Raw genomic sequence first — 22,210 nt, 5'->3', positions numbered from 1 at the left:
CAAGTATGTGCGGATCAACGTTATCGAAGGCGTCCAAAATGTCAATGAAAATTGCCAGTGGGAGATTGATTCAAAAAACCAGATCTAACGTTGATGATAAGTGTGGCCAAATTATCTGCGCAAGAATGACCTAAATCCTGATTGAATTTATGGAGCGAGATTCGATATACTATACAAATCTAAAGTATATTAAATGTTTTCCATAAGTTTGGCGAAACAGGAGATCATGAGATAGATCTAACTGATGAGACACCTGGTTTAGAAATGAGGACGACAAGGGAGTCATGAGTCCGGAAAGACATCGAGAGCGAAGAAAATTCCTAGAAGAGAGTCTAAGTATTCAGGGGGTAGATTGAGAATGATAGAGTAATCAATTTGGTTGAGTCCAAGAGAAAAGGATTTTCGGACGGAAGATAAGGCCCTTGTAAGAGGAGTCTTATCTTCCGTCAAGGGTGAAAAGGTCATTGAGCCGGGAAAAAACATGGGTCTTCCTGCAGCATGGCTTTTATGGACTTCGTAAAATTGGGGAAGCAGGAAGGAGAACATAGTTTAGAGATCGTATCATTAGAACTTTGCTGAAATTTCAAATCGTTACCGGAGATTTTGTGTTTGATACTCTTGATGAGGGACCAGATCTGTGCGGATGGGGTACGATCACTGAAATCACTCACTAGGTTACGTCAGCTAGTGCGCTTGTTAAGGTTGAATGCTGTGAATTAAAATTTGAGAGCAGGAGGTTTTGAAAAGGAAATAAATTTCGGGAAGGATGTTTGAGGAATTCTTTGAGGGCACACTTTCATTGATCAACGACTTGGGAACGCACGTTGTTCTATCAGGGGGAGGATCAGGCCGTCTTGAATAAACCTGATTGCGCGGAAGTCTTTTATTAACAGGGACAAAATTTCTAGCAGATTCTAGAATGAATGAGGAAAATTTATTATAACGAGCTATGGAGAAACGTCCGTAAACGAAAGGACGTCTGAAGCGTTAGACTTAAGATATAAAGATATAAGATATATATAGAGATTATCTAAGTCGTGTGGTTTGTAGCAAAATTTAAATGAGTATTGAGGTGAAAATTGAAATTCCGTAATAATCGGACGATGATCATTGCCATAAGTATCTGTTTCAACTCGAGTTTTGCAAAGAGTTAAAGAGAATAAAAGAGGAAATGCAATGACAAGAACATTAATAGTAGAATGAGATAAGGGATGAACGAGAGTGCAAGAAGTTTTGTTGAGAATAATTAAGGGATATCCTTGATATCTTTGAGAAGCTTGGCATCTGAAATTGATATTGGTAGCATCCCCATTCATGATAATGAGCGTTGAGGTCTCCAACGATAAAGAATAGCTTAAATTTTTGAAATTGATTTATGAGGTCTGAGTAAAAGGACGAGGGGATGTTTTGATCTGAGTATCTGTAGATATTAACAATAATAATGGAATCCTTAGGAAAAAGAAGTTTGATGAAGTTTGATTCTACAGACGGATGGTAAAGAGAAGGAAGATTAATCGCTTCAAAATTTTCTTTGATTAGGATACAGACGCTTCTATCTCCAGATTGAGAAAAGTCTAATCTAATGAGGCTATGAAGCCTCGAATGTTAAAGATGTTGTCGGGTTTGAGCAGAGATTCCTGCAAACAAATGATGTTTGAAAAATGGATTGGAGAGAGGCCAGATTATATCTAGACCCTTTGTAATTCCACTGTAATAGTTTAAGGTCTTTAGAAAAGTTCCTAGAGTCGCTGCGGGGGTATTTGTTATAGTAAGGAAGTTCCGAAGTTATCGGAGAGGGGGAACGTAAGAAAAATTTTGAGAGTGATGTAGATCCGAAAATTGTCTTCTTGGACAGGCATGGGAGGAGAAATGTGGTTAGATGAGAAGTTAACAGAGAAGTTATTATAATGACGAACATTATAGATAAAATTTGAAGACATATTGGAATGATGATTGTTGGAAAAATAGAAGGAGGAGGTTGAGAGATGGCATTCGAGATGAGTGAAAGGATAGTGCTAATAATTTTAGCTGCGTCATTCGTGCATTTGCAAAAAATTAATGAGTTCAGTAATTAAGTGAAAAATATTATTAAAGGAAAAAGTTCGCCGAAGGGGAGGAGTTGCTAGAAAAAGGGGGAGTGTTCTGGAGGAAAATTCCATTGCTGAAGAATTGCGAGGACCTACCGTTCGCTCAAAAAGCGTTGTGTTGTGCTTCAATATCGAAACCGGGAGAGCGAAGTCAAGCTTTTGAGGTATTTGAAAAAGAAGATGTATTTAGTAAATTGTGTGAAGGGACACTTGTTCGAAAAATTACTATGTAGGCTTGAGTTCCTTAGGATTTCGTTTAGGAGTATATTTAACTGACATTTCGACATTTTGCATGTCATATTAATTATCCTAGTTTAGGCGAGAATTACAAGTCTATTCATTAAGAAAAAGCTATTTTTTGCTTTCAGACCAACAATACTCTTATATTTTTATCACCGTTTGATCATATTCGTGTGCAAAACCTAACTTCAGCGCCATCTCATTACTACTTCATAAAAAATAAATTTTATTAAATAAAATATTTTTTTATATATATGCACTTTATAGATCTGTATTATTTCTTAAGTATTAGGTGCTTTGCAACTTTGCTTCCGCCGTTTTCCTATAGATGGCTTTAGCGATAAGTAATGGTCGAAATAAATAGATCATAGACGTCATACAATAAACTTGGGCATCTGTCAACATAACCCCATAGAAACATTAGTCGATTTATGTCTGCATCATAAAGTTATTCTCGATTGAAAATGTCAGTTTACGAGCCAAATTCTCGTCATTTGCAGGAGGTTTTAATTTTTTGCTTCAATATGAAGAAATCTGCGGCTGAGGCTCACCGAATGCTCTCAAATACTTATGGTGAGGCTGCTATTAGTGAAAGAACGTGAGTGGTTTCAACGCTTCAAGAACGGTGATTTTGACGTCCAAGGTCATGCTCTGTATTTGGTGGGACCAGCTCGGCGTAGTGTATTATGAACTTAAAACCGACTGAAACAATCACAGGCGATCGGTATCGAACGCAATTGATGCGTTTGAGCCGAGCATTGAAAGAAACAAACGGCCGCAATACAACGAGACACGATAAAGTGATTTTGCAGCATGACAATGCTTGACCCCATGTTGCGAAAGTGATCAAGACATACTTGGAAACGTTGAAATGGGAAGTCCTACCCCACCCGCCGTATTCTCCAGACGTTGCTCCCTCTGACTATCACTTGTTTCGATCAATGGCACACGGCCTGGCTGACCAGCACTTCCGGTCTTATGAAGAAGTAAAAAATTGGATCGATTCGTGGATAGCCTCAAAAGATAACCAGTTTTTTCGACGCGGGATTCGTACGCTATCCGAAAGATGGGAGAAAGTAATGGCCAGCGATGGACAATATTTTGAATCATAAATATATAACCAGTTTTTTATAATAAAGCCTCGAATTTCGGAAAAAAAACGGCGGAAGCAAAGTTGTACACCTAATATATTTAAATTTTAATTCATTAAAAAACTTCACAAAAAATATCTTTAATAACTTCGGTTCTCAAACGTAAACGCCTTAAAAAATATTTCTTTCAATAAATGTGAATTTTTATATGGAATTTATGCTTATATTTTTTTCTACAATAGATAATCATACACTCATAACCGTAACAAAAAAAATTAAAATTTAAACGGTTATGATTACCATTGTCGATAAAAGAACTGAAATCGCTTGGATTTCGGATTTTTCCGATTTAGAATCAAAAAAGACCGAAATCGTTATCCGGTAAAAGGATCGAAATCGGAACCGAAATCAAAAATTGGATTCTGCTTCTGATCATGATTGAACGGAAATTTTATTTCGGTCCGAGTCCCTGGTTTAGTTAGGATTGGGCGTTCTAACGAAACGATATGAATTTACAACCTTCCACGCGAAATGAGAGTCACCTTAAATAAAAAAATGCGCAATATTTCGCTGTGACATATTTCCTAATCTTAATTAGTCGTCAACTTTAACACTTAATATCTTGGCTCATAAGGCAGAGCAATGCTTTTTTTTCCAGATTCTTTCATTTCATGCAAAAACTCGTTGAATAAGCCTAATTCTATTGATTTTTGAGATGTGCATGCTAAACATTGTATAATTAACTTACAAAGATCATAAGATTGCAAAGAAAAAAACAAATTGTATATATCAAAATGTATATTGCAAAGTAAAAAGTTATTATAAAATTAAAAATTAGAATATTAGAAAAACGGTTAAAATTATATATTGAACAGTCAAAATATGAAATAAAAAATATCGATAATTAGTAGTGACCTATTTGAGAACAATATTTAATAAACGGCAAATTGAGATATCCTGATAACTTGATGAATTCAGACCTCTTTAAAAGACAACTCGAATCTGATACTGTATGATAGTTAAGACAAGTAAGAGGAATTGTGATAGGGAAAGAATGAAAGGAGAGAATATCTAAAAAGGTTTAAGAGAAAAGCGACTCGAATATAAATAGCTATATGTCGGATGAGGATTCTGTATCTGTTTGTTTATTCAAATCTTATGCTTGTCTTTTTATATGCATCATTTCCGATATTAACCTTTTATTGAAAGATGATTCAGTATCTAATATTTTAACTTTTTCCCAATCAAAATTATGATTAAATTTCATACGATAATCTGAAATAATCGAAGAAGAACCCGGTTTTTTATTGATATCAGAAGAGTGCCCATACACTCTTGTATATAAGCGTTTTTTTATTTGGCCGACATAATTCGCGTCACAATCCAAACATGAGATTTTATAAACAATATCCTGGTGTGTTAAGGAATCTAAGTGATCTTACTACTTTAATAAATTTATTTAAAATATTAAGAATCGTAAAAGCTGTTTTTAATATTTGATGTCACTGGTAAAAAGCTTTCAGAAACTGATCTTATATACAGAACTATAAAATATTTATTTTTAATTTTATATTTATTAGTGATAATGTTGGAATTGTGAAAGTGGAATTTAAATCTCATTTTAATTGCTACAAAAATAAAAAGAAGCGGGTAATCATTATCTAACAAAAGCCTTCACTAAGTTTTTTTGGTAACGAAGATGAGAAAAAAGAAGTATTTTGTCCACTATACCAAAAACTATTCCTCTCTTATGACAAATAGGATGGTATGAATGGAAATTTAAAAATCTTGCCGAAAATGAAAGTTTGTGATACTGGTCAAAGATAATTTTGTTATTGTCTAAAATTAATCTGACATCCAAAAAACTAATGATATTGTTATTGCCAACCTCCATAGTAAATTGCAACCGTGAATATGAAAGACCTTGCTGCAAATTCCCATGTTTTTTTTATGTTCCTATAAAGGACTATAAGATTTTTTTATGTTCCTATAAAGGACTATAAGATTCTGTAGGAGTTTATGTAGTTACCTAGGATTTGCAGCATGCATAGGTATACGTAGGACATTCATAGGAATGCAAATAGGATAATAGAAGTACTCATAGGAGTGTGGATAGATGTCCCATGAGAAAATATCTATAGGATATACCAGTTTGACGTACAATAACATGTAGGTGTACATAAGACAAAGAAGAGGTGACCCCCTCTCATGGAGACTGAAAATGCCTATAGGATGACGTATGCACATCTCCTCTGTCCTATGTGTACTTACATTCCTATATGTTAAAGTATAGTATCCTATTGTAATTAATCCCCATGAGGCATTTCTTTCGCATTCTTATGGATACCTATATCAACTTGAGAGAATAACTCCTAGAAAGCCACGATAATAAATGTGGTACGTTCCACATCGAGTAAAAAAAAATTCTGATTGCCATAAAGAAAATATATACTCATGTTGACTTTTTTGTCATCAAATACATTTTGTTTACATTTCACGTGACTTTCAGTTTTGGAATTATGGAAAAATTATCTTAAATTATCTTTTTATGCGGAATTACAATCGATTACCATTATAGCATTTTGTGTACATACTCTAATATATAAATATTATAGGAACTATATAGGATATCAAAATATTTGAAACTATTTTTATGTGCAGATAGAGCGGATTAAACTGAACCAGAAGAATCATTTTACAATTTTTGCAATTATTATCCAATGAGCAGAATGTCTAAAATCAACGCATTAGACAACTTTAAGATATTTTTAAGAGTTCTTTGAAAAACATCTTTAAAATAGATCATAAAGAATTCTGAAAAATATCTTAAAGTTGTTTTATGCGTCGATTTTATCCACTTATTTAGAAACTATTGTGAAAATTACAAAATAATATATAGTAGGACTTTTCGACTCAGTTTAATCTACTTTATCTGCACACAAAAATAATTCCAAATATAGGACATCCTGTATATCATTTAGGATTGCAACATGCATATCATTCTTTTTCCCATGCGATCTAGGAGCCTCTTTTTGTGGAATGGATGTCATAGATTCCTATATAAAATCTTATAGAAAAATTTCTTATGTCATTCTATATATATATGCTGTGTAAATCTTATAAGTACCTATTGTAAGAAATTTAAAGGAAATAGGTACAACAGAGAAGCTATCAGCGTCAGGACTGTGTGACTTAGTGGCAGGACGGAAGTCTACCAATTCGAAAGAGAGACCAGGCTTGGATTCAAGACGAGGAACGTCTTGATATTTTTCTCTGTTGTCATTAATTGTTTACACTATACAAGTTCCTACAGAGGCTGTGTTCCAAAATTTACTGTTAATATTGAAAATGTATAATGCACATAACGAAAACTATAGATTTTTAATACTGGCAGTAAATTTTGGAACACAGAATCTTATAGTCCTCTACAGGAACTCATGAAAAAACTCATGGAAGTTTACAGCAAGGAGTTTCCTCTCATGAAGATCCCCATGGTAAATTACCCGTAGTAAATTCGACTGGTACCATTTATTACGGGTACCAGGGTTAGAAAATCTATAAGAAAATTTCCCATAGGAATTTGCGGGGCGTATATCAACGGTTCGACACCGATAAGGACTATAATGAATGTCAGGCGGCAGTCTGTTGAATCGAGTGATAAACGCGCTTCTTTTCGAATTACATATCTCGGGCTACCAGTTTTGTGTCTCGGGCATCCGACTTACGAAGCGATTAGTCAGAGAGTGATACGGTCATAAATCCACTGGACATGTCGAAAACACGACATTGCGTATTCTCGGAACAACAATCTCACTGATGACGCGCGGCAACAACGATCTCACTGATGAGACACGTGGCAGAGAAAGTATTCGATAAAGCACTAGGACGCGTCATCGTGAGAGATTCGGCTCAGAGAGAGCCGCCGCTGTTGCCGTGTGAGCAGTGATGAAAGCTAAGACCAAAATCGGCATCAAACCGAAGAAGAAGAAGAAGAGAAAAAGAGCAATGAAAAAACGGATGTCGATGATGAAACGAGGCGACGTGTTTCTGCCAATGTTGGGTGCGCTCGGGTCTTTGATTGGCGGAGCGGCCAGCGTGGCGAAATCGGTAAACGATAGGAAAGCCACGTGACGTCAGCTCGAGGAGCTGTAACGTCACGATCGCGCGATGGAACAGGGCCGCGGACTATATCTCGCCCCGCACAAATATGGACGCGGATTGTATCTTAGCCCCTACAAATAGGATAGGACGAAGAACAAAAAAACGCCAAAGAGACGATAAAAATACCCTCGGGTGCAACTACAGGGGTGGGTCATTTAAAATTTGGAATTTAATTTGGCTCTAAAAAAAACGCATTTATTATATATATTTTTCAAAGTTTATGGCTTTATTGGAAAGATAGTACATTGCTATTAAACATGAAATACAATTTCATTCAAATGACTTCCACGGCTGGCTGCACAATATCTCATTCTATCAACCCAATTTTTCAGTACATTTTCCACTGTATGGGCGCGTATTTCATCGATGGCAACTTTGATTTCATTTTAATTCTTGTTTTCTCTGAATTCTCTGAATCGTTTCTGGCTGGTTAGCGTAATTCTCATTCTTGACGGTTCCCCATAAAAAATAGTCCAGCGAAGTCAAATCGCAGCTGCGAGACGGCCAACAGCATTTCGGCTGATTATGCGATTTTCGAAGACAGTATGCAAAAGATCGATTGTAGTGTTGGCTGTATGGTAAGGTGCGCCGTTCTGTTGAAACCAAATGTCGTCTGTGTCCTCCTCTTCAAATTTGGGAAGCAAGAATTCGTTTAGCATGGCGCGGTAGCGCTCGCCATTGATAGTGACGGCAGCTCCTTGCTCATTTTCGAAGAAAAATGATGCCGCCGGACCAAAAACCACACCAAAGTCACTCGTTGTGAATGCATCGACTTCTCCATGACGACGTGTGGATTCTCTGACCCCCAAATACAACAATTCTGCTTGTTCACATAGCCACTGAGATGAAAATGAGCTTCGTCAGAAAAGATGATTTTTCGATAAAAATGCTCATCTTCAACCAAGCGTTGTTCAGCCCATTGGACGAAAACGCATCGGATGGTCATGCGGCTTCAAATCTTGCACTAATTGAACTTTGAACAGCTTCATACCGAAGTCTTTATTTAAAATTCTTCTCAAAGAAGTGCGTGAAATGTTCAAGTTTTGAGAACGAGTTGATGATTATTCAAACACACTCTGAGCAATAGCAGCAATGTTTTCGGTTGATCTTACTGGACGAGCACGTGAACGAGTTGCTTTATCCAATAAGGATCCAGTTTGCCGAATTCGCTTCACAAATTGATCCACAAACTGCGTTGAAGGCATTTCTTTTCCAAATTTTCCACGTAAATTTCTTACAGTTTGGGTTGAAGACTCACCACTTTGGAAGTAAGTTTTCAATATTTTCCAATTTTGTTAGCGTATAGCGACCCATTTCGTAAATGTCAAACAAAAAATTAAATTTCTGATACGTCTTAAATGTTATTATGCCTTTCAAATTCAAAATAACTGGTAGTTGAAATTTCAAACGCTAGATGGCACCTTGTACCAATGTGTAATTGGACATATTCGCGAGACGTACGCGCGTACCGTACTTTAGAGGTGTTTTCATGTGTAATGACGTTATCAACAAGCGTTAAAACGAAAGTGGTATCGTGAATGAACGATGCGACGGAATCCGGTATTCACGGGGAAGCGTACGTGAAAAGGAACAACTGCGTCGTGACAGTTTCGATAATCTTCGACCGCCCAAGGAAGTGATGCGATATTTCGGAAATGGTGTTACGACGATAGACTACAACCGTTCTAGCAGTATGATCAGAGCTTTTGCGGACAGATGTGTTTGCGATTTCTACGTCGATGCGCGTGAATTTACGAAGCTTGACGAAGTGCTGTGAAATCTCAGTATTGGTCAAATGCTTTTTCCGCCATGTCGTTGACACTGAGCGAGAAGAGCAGCATCCTCGCAGCGAACTATTTCCCTGTCATAGATTTAAGTGACGGTAATTACGAGCTCGGCCTGATTTTTGAGACTTATCACACAATACTGAACGTAAACAAATTTTATTTCAGCAAAGATGACAGACAGAAATTACAATTCCCGAGGTTCGTATGAAGTGCGGAATATAAATGAATTTTTAAAACGTGCGATTTTATGGAAACGTTTGCGTCGCGACGCGCTTGAAACGTAGTGCGAGATGACAGTAGCAAGCATTAATATCGATGATGACAACGATGGCGAGGGTGGAGAATACGATAACGCGCAAACTACAACACGATGAGATGCGAGATTAGATGTGCCTACAGAATAAACTTTGGCAAGCCTATCAGCATTGGATCGCTGATGGAATTCTGATCAAAGCGTATACTCAATATAATGTGACCAAGGGTGTGTGCAGCAACAGTAAAGCTGCACACACGATACATGAATTTTCGCCGAGTGTGCCGCCGGGATATAAGATATTGGAAAGGCCCACGCAGATCATTTACTTGCCGATTATTGCACGTAGCATTATAGATCTAACGATACGCATCATCGACCAGAATGGACGACTGTTCGAATTTCGCGGAAAGGAGATTACCATCAGATTATATGTGCAATAGCGATAGCGATAACGCGAACGTGACATGCTCGTATTGAATGAAGCGGAGAGTACACAGAGAGATAACGAATTCTTTATAAAGCCGATGATATCGTCGCTCGATATATAACATTCGCTCATCTAGCTGCATCAGCAAGAAGAAACTCAGCGCGTCGAACGTTAAATTTTTACAATCTTTGGGATTCGCAGTGCGCAACTTTTGAGTGATATCTTGAATATCAATGAGCCGATCTTTGACGATCGCATCATTGAGACTCACACGTACAATCCATTCGCTAATACAACGTTTGAGTATAGCGACGAGATAACAATACCGAACCCATACAGTAACAGGATTTATACACGTCGCCGTGCGAAAGTTTTCTCTACATCGAAGGAAGATTGACGGTGAAAAAAAACGATGCTAACGATGTTTGTAAATAATTGCTGTTCATGTATGAAATTCGATATGAACTCAACGGTGTAGAGATTGGCCATAACAGAAACATGGGCATAATTAGTACGTTTAAGAATTACATGATGTACGAAACTTTTGATTGCCTTAAACGCCGGATGGAATTCTAAATCTGACATGGAGGAAGAACTTTAATTTTTGCGTGCCGTTCAGTATGCTGTTGGACTTCTGCGAAGATTACAAAGCTTGATCAGCAACGCTCGCCACGAATTGATTTTGATACGCAATGATTACAATTGTTTGATGTCTGAAGTTGAATTATTTACAGTACAGTGGCGGATGCCTCTTGCGTTAAATGAAACCAATAAATTATCAATCTCAGATAACGCTCAGATAACGATCGCTTTTTAATGCTGCGAGCATTAAAAAGCGATCGTTATCTGAGCATGAGTAGGATCTACGCGAATATCTTCTGTTACAAAATACAAAGCATTCATGGGCCGTCAAAATGGCGATTCAGCTTGAGAAGCCGCGATATGTTATCTTTGCTCTGCAGATTTGAAAAAATATCATGTCATAAGATGTTTGCGTGTTCGACGATTTGTAATTTGAGTGAAACTTTATTTAAATTCAGTATTTTATCCATACGATGATTTAATCTGGATTTTGACAAAAAGAGATACGCCATCCTGTTTGATATGTACGCACGTTATCGTAGAGCATATTATGGAACCGATTGCTCCGAAATATTACTCAACGTGTTCTCATTTACCGAGAAAGGGCCTTTTGTGATCATTGATTGCTCGCGACAAAACGAATTCGTCAAGAGTGCCATTGTAAACGTCCGCATAGAATTTGACTACAAGGAAAATATACTCAAATATAACAGCCTGTTATCTCATCATATGACCGCGTGGCTCAGTATAATTCATTGACAAACGTAATGCGCAAGATCATGTAAATTGCAACATCAACATGTATTTAGAAATTTAAAGAGAAAGAAAAACTGGAAGTGCAGTCTCGAAAAATTGCTCGACATGGCCATACCGACGTTTGTGGATCTACAAGGGGAGATTCATTGTTAATAAAAAATTTGTTGTGAAGGAAGTGGTGGTGTTGAAACAGGGGGCTTCTCACGTATAAATTTTTACGAGTCCCGTGCCATGACAATTTTTGATAAGATAAGTCTTGCGCTTCCTGCTTGATTGCTTATCGTAGATTGCGATGAGAGAACGGGAAAATCCTATACAGCGAGGCGAAACGCTTAATTATGAAGGCTATTTGAAGATGATGTATACATCAAGGGACGGAGAAATTAACATGACTGTGAAACTTGCTTTTGGACGATGAGCGAGAACGCATATACACCGAGACCTTAGATACAATTTACGAAGACATGTAATCTTTATCTAATCTAGATATTATTAATACAATACTTACGATGCGGATAACATGTCAAGAATTGTGCGTTACAAAATGTATTAAAAATATATAACTGATGGTTGCAAAAGAATTTTTTAAAATACGTTAACGTACTTAAAGATTACGTGTTTCGCGAGTTTTCTCCGTATCCAGATCCATTCTCGGAATGTCGTTTCGTGAATCTTGCAGTTCATTTCACCAGGACGAGGAACAGTCTGATATTGAGCTGTTCCTCCAAGACGTTCCTTTTATATTACGCTACTTGTGGAGTGATGGGGGGAAGGAGAAGAAAACTGTGAGTGGGGGTGGAGGGTAGGGGGGGGGGGGAGATTGATCGATCTTCAATAAACGAGAGAATGGTTTTTCATATTTTATTTATGTTGTAACTATTATCTCTATTTAGATTGTTAAATCGTTTTTGTATCTGATTTGTCTATACTTTCTTAGAAAATATGATGTAATATTGATTATTGTGGTCGTTTTTTATCAAACAATATTTGATGTTCCGTTTCGATTTGATGTTATGTTCTGATAATGCTATCACTGCATGGTATGTTTTAGCCCTATCACGTTGGTATTCTTTTATCCGTAGGTTGACCATTTTCCCTTCTCCTTTCAATGTATACTTGCCTGCAGGAAGATATTTTGTATACTCTTGCGGAGCTGAATGGAGGTCTTTACTTTTTAGGATTTCTCAAGATTTGTCCTATCTTTTTGGATTTGAAGATAGTTCGGGTATTGTGTTTAATATCCTGCCAATCCGATCTGTTGTTCTTTTGACATGTAAGAGAATGGATACGATCTTTTTGTCTGGTTGTGTGTCAGAGATCGTTGTTTTGTTTGCATGTTTATTGATTTTGATCATGTCTTTTTTGTCGTGTCCGTTTTTTTGTAAGGCTAGTTTTAAGTGATTCTGTTTGTAGAGATGTTCTTTGTTCAGAAATGGTGAAAACTCTATATACAAATGAGTTGATAGTTGATTGTTTTTGTACTGGATGGTGCAATTCGGCATGTAGATATCTATCTGTGTATGTTGGTTTTCTGTACACTTGATGGCCTAAGGTACTGTCAGTTTTCTTAAAAACAATAACATCTAGGAAGGGGAGTTTTCCGTTTTTCTCTATATTTATAGTGAAGTGGATATTTGGATGTTGACTGTTGAGGAAAATAAGAAATTTACGGAGTTCGGCTCTGCCGTTCCACGTATCATAAATAGGTGTACAAGTATGAAATGACGATTTGAGCAACAGATGGCGCACTAATGCAGTGTGAAGTACAAAGATTTAACATTATACGCCATTTTATTGTACCATCAACAAGTGTCAAACGCGCAAAGTGATTTGATTGAAAAGTGTTTACATAGTATTGTATTGCTGTCTTTAATATGACGAAATTTGTACCAAATAAGGAGCATTCGCAGACAGCATTAATTTTTTGTTTTCATTTAAAGAAAACTATTGCGGAATCATATCGATTATTTGGAGAAGCTTATGGTGAACATGCTCTATCGCAAAAAACGTGTGAACGATGGTTTCAATGTTTCAAAATTGGAGATTTCGATGTTACAGACAAGGAACACGGAAAACCGCCCAAAAAATACAAAGACATGGAATTGCAAGCATTGCTGGATGAAGACGATTCACAAACACAAAAACAACTCGCAGAGCAATTGAGCGTTAGTCAACAAGCTGTTTCCAATCGCCTACGAGAGATGGGAAAGATTCAGAAAGTCGGCAGATGGGTGCTATATGAATTGAACGAGAGACAGATGGAGAGGCGCAAAAACACATGTGAAATTTTGCTCGAACGATAAAGAAGAAAGTTATTCTTGCATCGTTACTGGGGATGAAAAGTGGATTTTTTTTTAGAATCCCAAGCGCAAAAAATCATGGGTAGACCCAGGCGCACCATCTACATCGCAAGACCGAATCGCTTTGGCAGGAAGACGATGCTCTGTGTTTGGTGGGACCAGAAGGGTGTGGTCTATTATGAGCTATTGAAGCCTGGCAAAACGGTTAATACACTCAACAACAATTGATTGATTTTAATCGTTCGCTGCTTAAAAAATGACCAGAATACCAAGAGGCAACACAAGGTTTTTTTCTCCATGACAATGCTCCATCACATACGGCAAAACCAGTTTGAGACACATTGGAAACACTCAGCTGGGAAGTTTTACCCCATGCGGCTTACTCATCAGACTTGGCTCTTTCTGATTACCACTTGTTTGCATCGATCACGCACTTGCTGAGCAGCGCTTTGGTTCATACGAAGATGTGAAAAAATGGCTCGATGAATGATTCGCGGCAAAAGGGGAAGATTTTTACTGGTGTGGTATTCACAAATTGTCCGAAAGATGGAAAAAATATGTAACTAGCAATGGAGCATACTTTGAATAAATCTCTTTTTATCATTCTTCCGAATTGTTTTTTTTGGGAAAAAAATCGTCATTTCATACTTGTACACCTGGTATATTATTTACGTAATCAAACTTACGGAATCAAACTTCTGATTTTTTGGGTGTTTGTTCTGAGGTCCTCTTTTTCAAAATGTTTCCTAAAGATGTTGCGATTACAAGAGAAATAGGAGAGCTCATCGCCGCTCCTGAAGTTTGTTCTTAATTGGTTATTATAGGAGTAGTAAGTGTAGTAGTTGTTAAGTAGTGCTCTATTAACAGGATGAAGTCTTCTTCAACAAAGGAACAACAGACCGGATTGATAGGATATTAAACAAACACAATATCCGAACTATCTTCAAAAAGATGAGACAAATCTTAAGAAATCCTAAAGATCAAAGACCTCCACTCAGTTCCGCAGGAGTATACAAAATACCTTGTTCCTGCAAGTATACATTGGAGAAACCGGGAGAATGGTCAATCTACGAATAAAAGAACATCAACATGATGTCAGGCTAAAACACGTTATGCAGTTAGCATTATCAGAATACAACATCGAAATAGGACATCAAATATTGTTTGATAAAACGATCACAATATTATATCATACTTTCCAAGAAAATATAGAAAAGTCATAGAGATACAAAAACGCTCTAACAATCTAAATAGAGATAGGCTACAATAAAATATGGAAAATCATTCTTCCGGTTATTGAAAATCGATTAACGACAATTTCTCCTACCCCTCCTTCCCATCTACAATTCTCTTCTTTCCTCCTCCATCACTCCAACAAGCAGCGGAATATAAAAAGAACGGCCCGGAGGAATAGCTCAGTATCAGACTCTACTACTCGTCCTGATGAAGTGGACTGCACGCAACGTTGGCATTCCAAGAATGAATCTGGATACGGAGAAAATCCGCAAAACGCATAATCTTTATATAGAAAGTACCTGTGGAAGCCTCAAAAATACGTTAATGTATTTATTATGTATTTCTTTTCTCTTCTTTTATAATATATGAATGTATTTACGTATAAACGTATGTACAGGATCAAAATCCGGACAAATTGAACAATTTCTTTAAACAAAATGTTTTTAATGAAAAATTAAATATTACAAAAAATTCTTTTACGTGACACTTGGGAGATTCCTGTAGAGCATAATTATTCGATCCCCCATTAACTTGAATGACGGCCTCTATTCTCGCTCTGAAGCATTCGTACGCATGCTATAATGTAGCGTTGTCCATGCTGACGAATGCTGCCTCAATAGCGATTCTTAATGTCATATTGGGATGCCGAGACTTGTTTGTGACCCTTTCAACTATGTTCCATACGTAATAGTCCAAGGTATTTAAATCTGAGCTGTTGGGAGGATAGAATGGGAGCCGAGGCGAGCAACCTTGTCGTGGCAGCCTCAGAGAACATCTATCTTTAATATGTATGATTTGTATCGAAGGTTCTCCTCAGCTATTCGACGCATTATTGCTCGCTTACATCAACAATCGATGCTAATTTTCGCAACGATTGCCCTGAGTTATACGAAATCAGCGCTTAAGCCCTTTCAACGACTGCGGGAGTCCTCGCGGTGCTTTCGAGTGATTTCCTCCCTGACATACTGGAACCTTCGTTGGACTATTCTAAAGCCATATATTTCCCCACAACGTCAAACGGTTGATTTCGGGTTTCCAAAGAACCGAATTATTTCCGTTGCTGAGCGCGAAGGCCTTCAATGATCGCGGCTCTTCGATTATATACCTCCGCACGTAGTTTCAACATCGCGGCCATTTTGAGAATATGACTGTTTACTAGAAGCATCAGGCTTTCTCGAACGCCAACAACAATCTCTGGCGGAGGCACAATATAGTGGAAAATTTAAATTGAAATTTGTCCAGATTTTAATGACACATCCTGTACATACAAAATAAAAACCTATTTGAACAGGATTCTTTTTTTTTGTATTTCAGACTATTTGTAACAAATTTAACGTGCAATATAGAGATTTTTTATTTAAGCCCTACTTTTATGCATCTAACTTACTGAAATATCATATTGCTGTGCATAGCACATCGCTTGAGTAGTTGATAAGCTAAAGTATTCCTTTCGAGTGGCTTATCATTCTGCATCCCACGAATGCTTGCCTTGTTGTCAATCGAGATAATGTTGCGCTCTAGAATTGCCAACTGACAACAAGCGACCGTGATCAAGCCCGTCATCAGTGTATCCATCGCCACGTTATGAAAGCAAGCAATTATAATAGCGATACCCTGATGTGCCGCGGTAATCTCGAAAGCTGGCGTTGCTGTCGTATTATAAGGGTACCATCCCTCCATGGGTAGTTGGCGTGAACGACCAGCGACGAAATCAGCGATTGGAGTAAAACCCCAACAAAACACCGCAATTCCGCCGAAGCTTTGATAAATCGCATGATGAAAGATGCCCTTCCACGTGTAGTTTATAAGTAAATCTTCATATTCTTTGTCATAGCGACTAAATGCAGCACTATCGGCTGTGTCCAGGAGCGTCTGGATTCGCGCCTGACGACGAAGAAGAACGGCCACCTAGAAATATCGATCTCTCTTTCACTTTTGATTTATACAATATTTTTCAAGATTTAAATCTATTTAAAGTATCTGTCTAGCCCAGAAAAATTAAATATTTTAGAAACAAAATTGCCATAAAAATATTGTTTGCAGGAAGTTTGTTCGAAATGATTTATATTAAAAGTTCTGACCGCCAATGAACTTGAAAAACTTTTCAACTTCAAACAACTAATCAAAAATGCCAGTTTTTTAAATATTTCAGAAAATACTCATTTTATTTAAATAAAAATCGTTATCAAAAAGAAAGCTGATAAAATTACAAATTTCGTTTTTGTGAAAGTATGGATTAATATTTTCCGTGAATAGAATTTTTTGGAAAATGTATTTTTGATCATTTCTCTCGAGAATAAAGCGATATTTCACATCACGATATTTTTTTTCGTAAATATCTCGGATCTGGTCACTTTTACGTACAAAATACTTCAAATAAAAATTGAAGATTACTGAATTTTCTACAAAATAATTTTTTATCCTTGTACGACTAATAGTTTCCGAGATACGATTTAAAGAATATTTTTCTTTATTTTTTAACAAAACTTTTTTTTTAAAGTTTCATGTAAATATCTCGAATTTTCTCGGCTACGTAGAGTATTTATTATCAAATCAAAAGATTTTTAAATTTCTTACAAAATCATTTTTTATTGAACTTCATTAACCTCATACCTCGTACAATAAATAATTACCAAGATATAAATAAGTTTTCTGAAATTGTAGTATATTTTAATAAATAACTTGCTTGTAACTTATTGTATGTGAAAAATGTACATAAACAGTTAAAGCTTATGAAATTAGCTTGAAAATACTTTTTTAAAATAAATTAAACAATATAATATAAAGCTATGAACCATTCAGGATATTATGTGAAGATAACAATATTATTATATAAACACGAGTCGTGAATAGATTGTTAGAAAACGCAGGATTCACGACAAGCGAGCATCCATGCGAATAGCGTTATCGAGTCTCAGAATAAGAAGAGAGCTAATAGAGAGAGCTAACGGAAGGACTGAAAGAGAGGAATTGCCGTGAGAAGCGCAGAAATTCTGTAAGGCCGCCCCGACAATGTCCTCGAGCGAATAGCACGTGCCGAATTCGAGCCGAAACGCTGCTGTCCACAGGGGGCTACTGCGAGTAATTAAGCTTTTCGCTTGCCGTTCGCTAGAATCACATAGATTTTTTTTTTCAATTCGCATAAAGCTTGTCACCCTCTCGCCACAGCGAAGTCGCCGCGTCTCGTTAGTGTATATTAACTCGCCATCTTACATTGTACACCGCCGTTTGAGTTGTACTTCGTGTTGAGTAAAGAAATTATTGTATGACATCTGGCAGAAAGTCGCGATTGTTACTGTAAACTTTGATCGACTGAAGTATTTAGGATAACTCTTGCGATCGTCTGTTTACATTTCTCATATTACTTTGTGCTACGCGATTCGATAACTTCCGCTTACAACGAGCACATATTGCCGAGACGAGTTATTGTCACTATGGTAAATTGTGTACTTGAGTAGAATCGTGTTTTTTATCAATATTAAATATATATTTTTCATTCTTTTATTATTAAAAGGAAGTAATTCTTATTTATTCTCTTGCCTTCCGATTTACTCTGAATCACCCATCATGCTGTGCATGTGGGATTGAGCAGTCCGTTGTCATTCGTCGCATTAAAGAAAAATTGAGAATAATTAGTCAAGATTTAGAGAAATCACAAAAAGCGGCACGTTCACTCGTGCCTGGTGCCCAACTCAAATTAATAGAGAATTCGCGATAATTAAGTGAGCCACCGACTTAGAGTATCAGAGTAAAATCATTGGCTGTCGAATTGCGATCACAGAAAAGCAACAAAATTGTGCCGTCAGTCGAGACTGCAACTTATATTGAATAAATGTGCATATAGCGAAGAAAAGAAACTGAAGTCATTTCAAATGGTTTGAACTTTTTGTAAACTCATCTAATTTTGAGTGGTATTCATTGTTCTGTCCATAATGAACATCCGGTAAAAATTCACGCTACACATGAAGCAATGTATTGCATATTGTCTAATATCAGTAAATTAAAAAAAATTTTTAATTGTGTGATGATAATTACCTTTAAATGGTTTCACAGATAACAATTAAAATTATCTTTATTCTTAAGCAAGAAACCAAAACTCTGAACAATTATCACATCAGCAAAAAGTTTAAAAGTGTAATGATTCGTTCGAGCAAATTCTAGAACTCAACTTCCGTTATTTTGTGATATGTCTTGTCACGCAAAGACCTTCAACTATTGCTATATAAATTTGAACTAATAACCCGAGCACGTCACACAGCGACCAACTAAAGAGAACATCATTGTAGAGGGAGAATTTAGTGAAATAGGAGAAGGGATAATAAGATCTTTAGGAAGAAAAAAATGATTATATGATAGGAGAATATATTTCAAGCAGAGATTCAGTGTCACTCTGTTTATTTAACCCGTTTCTCTGTCTTTTTATAAAAATCATCTCGGAAGTCATTCTTTTATTATAGCAAGGTTTACTGTCTAAAATCTTGTAATATTGTTCCAATCGAAATTATAATTAAGTGATATCCGATGATATGATCGACAGTGAACCTGACTTTTTATTAATATCAGACATAAACTTTTCTATGATCGCAATTCTCGTTTTTAATTGCCTTTTGGTTGGACTAATGTACGACGCGTCATAATCATTGCAAGAAATTCTGTATAACATCGTGCTGTTGTCTCCAATGCATCCTTGCTAGTTGTAATGTAATTTTTAAGCGTATTCGGAATCGTAAATTTTAGTTTTAAGTTCACGCTTTTTACAACATTAGATAATGATTCTGAGATGGTTCTTACAAAAGATATAGTGAAATATCTATTGTTCTCTTTTTGTTGAATATGCTGACAGTTTCTATTACAATTCAAATGAAATTTAATTCTATTATAGTTTGAGTAGAAAAAAATAAAAGGTAGAGGATATTCATTTTTTAAGCAAAATTTACAAAAATCACGTAATTTAAAAAATGATTTGAAACAATCCATTGATTTACTTATCCTAATTACATGATTTTGATATGTAATTTTGTGACGTGTTTTTTAGTAAGGATAACAAAAATTTTCACAATGACATCACAATAGGTTCACAAATAAATTGTGATATGTGTGTCATGAGATTATTAAAAGGTCACAATGGCATCACATATTATTATCTATATATGTTATATAGCAGTCTCACAGGTAATTTTTATCATAGTTTTATAATTATGGCATAACGATATCATAACAATATCACTTGTGACAATAATTGTAGATAATTAATTATAATTAAAATTAAGATAATTATAGAATCCAATCGAAATCACATTTTGATCTCAAGCCACCAAACAAAAATGAATATTCGGTTGTCATTCAATTTTGACCGAAAACGAAACCGAAATCAAAACTTAGGTAAATCTTACTAAAAAAAAAGAAGATAGAGAGAGAGAGGAAAGCTAACAGAGTCATATTTTTTCAGCCGAAGTCGACATTTTTTAATTAATTTTACAGAGATCGTATAATTTTCAGAAATTATGATAAATATGGTATGTACTTTATAAAAAAACAAGATTTTATTGAAACATAATAATGTAATATTACATCTTCAACTTTTTAAATAAATCAAATCACAGTTATTATTAGGATCACATCAAAGTTTGTATTAAATTGTCTTAAGTTTAATTAACGAGTTAATAATTAAAATTGAAAAGTTGTTTTTTGAACGTTCAGCAGGGCGTTGCAATTTGTATAGTTTTGGTTTACCCACCGATATTTTTATCTTAATTCGGCCGAAATCAAAATCAAATTGAAATCCTGATTTTTTTACTGAAACTGATCGAAATCGAAACCAAAACTAAAATTTCGATCGGATTCTAGATAATTTTAAGATAATTGCAGTAACCTTTGAAGCATGGGTGCAATTCGTCATTAGCAAGGTCACAACTGCGGTGAGTTTTGACATATCTCCCCAATTCGTGAGAACATTCGCTATTTCGGCGGAGAGCAAGATACCCAGGATGAAAATGAAGCTACAGATGGTGTAAAGTAGATATGGTAACCGGAACTTGCCTGTGACTGGCGGCCACGTGCCCAGAAAGTAGACAATTGTTAGACTCAACCTCAGGTGAAAATTCGGTGCGATCGTTCCTCGTTCTATCATTATTTTTCTACCTGAAGCGAGTGTCATAAAAAACTCGATAATACTTTATGAAGATAAAGATTGTCTGATTTTTTTACAGTTCTTATGAGTACACAACTTCTCACTTCATTTCAATTTAACATGGTTAGTAAAACTCATTAAGTAATTTAATCACTAATTTAATTAGATTTGATAGATATTAAAATATAGATAATAATCACTTGCATTTAAATTATAAAATTATGTAGTTTACAAATTAATTAAAAGCAATAAATTTTTGTAAATAAAATGCTTGTAATTTATAATGTTTATATCAGAAACGTCGAATTTTCCTTTGAAGAGATATAAGAATCACCTATTTACGAAAATTTACGAAATTTATTTGTTATCGCTTAATGATTCACAGAGGCATACAATACAATATGCCATCTGAATGCTTCCTTTGAGTCGATTGCATGTTTGAGTCGCATAAGTTGAGGTGCTTTTGCAATACTAGATGGCCTCCTCTAATTCGAGAGAAATTCCGTAGATTCTCCAGAAATTATAGTATTACATAACACGGGCTTGTAATCAATCGAATCGCTCCGCTTTTCATCATATGCGCGAATTATTTATGAATCGCATGACTTATCAGGCTTACTATTATACTCAATTACGAAAGCAATCAACATATAATTTATGTAGAAATAATTAATCATGCTAGACTATCACTTATTCCTTTTGTACAATTCTATAGAACGACGAAACAAAGGCAAATAGCATTTCCTCATGGTAATTCATTGCATGTTGTGATAGTAAACATTTTATTAATATAACGTTAGCTACTTCCATATCAATCTTCAAATCTTCCAAAAATTGAAAAAAAAACTTCTGATAAGCATATCTTCATAAGAATTGAATTACTTACAATAATTAAAGGCAAGTGAAGCTAAGCTATTTATTAATTAACAATTATTAATTTTTTACAAAATTATCAAATTGCAAATTTAATTTATAATACCATTTTCAAAAGATATTTTGTTGAAATTAAAAGCAAATACAACAATATGTTACAAGTGAACGCACTTGGATTTTCTCCAAAGTTTAAAATTAATTTTACCTAAATCTAGTAAATAATAAAGATAAAATAATTTTAACAAAAAGATTTTTTTATAAGTCTATATAATTTTTCAGAATTT

General features: G+C 35.6%; 1 protein-coding gene across 1 annotated transcript; it reads right to left on the bottom strand.

Annotated features, from left to right (window-relative positions):
• Window positions 1-16,306: 16,306 nt before the first annotated feature.
• Window positions 16,307-20,855, bottom strand: LOC105622943. The gene is made up of 2 exons (XM_012204351.1): window positions 20,796-20,855; window positions 16,307-16,831 (listed from the first exon to the last, which is right to left on the bottom strand). The coding sequence occupies exons 1-2, from the start codon at window positions 20,853-20,855 to the stop codon at window positions 16,307-16,309; spliced, it is 585 nt and encodes a 194-aa protein (XP_012059741.1).
• Window positions 20,856-22,210: the final 1,355 nt, after the last annotated feature.

This window comes from Atta cephalotes (assembly GCF_000143395.1).
Source record: "Atta cephalotes unplaced genomic scaffold scaffold00050, whole genome shotgun sequence".
Lineage (NCBI taxonomy): Eukaryota > Metazoa > Arthropoda > Insecta > Hymenoptera > Formicidae > Atta > Atta cephalotes.
This window is presented reverse-complemented; position numbering and strand designations above follow the sequence as displayed.

Coding starts and splice junctions, on each gene's coding strand:
- LOC105622943 (XM_012204351.1), bottom strand. CDS start 20,855: ATGTCAAAACTCACCGCAGTTGTGACCTTGCTAATGACGAATTGCACC. Junction 16,832..20,795: donor ATTGCACCCATGCTTCAAAG/GTTACTGCAATT, acceptor CGATATTTCTAG/GTGGCCGTTCTTCTTCGTCG.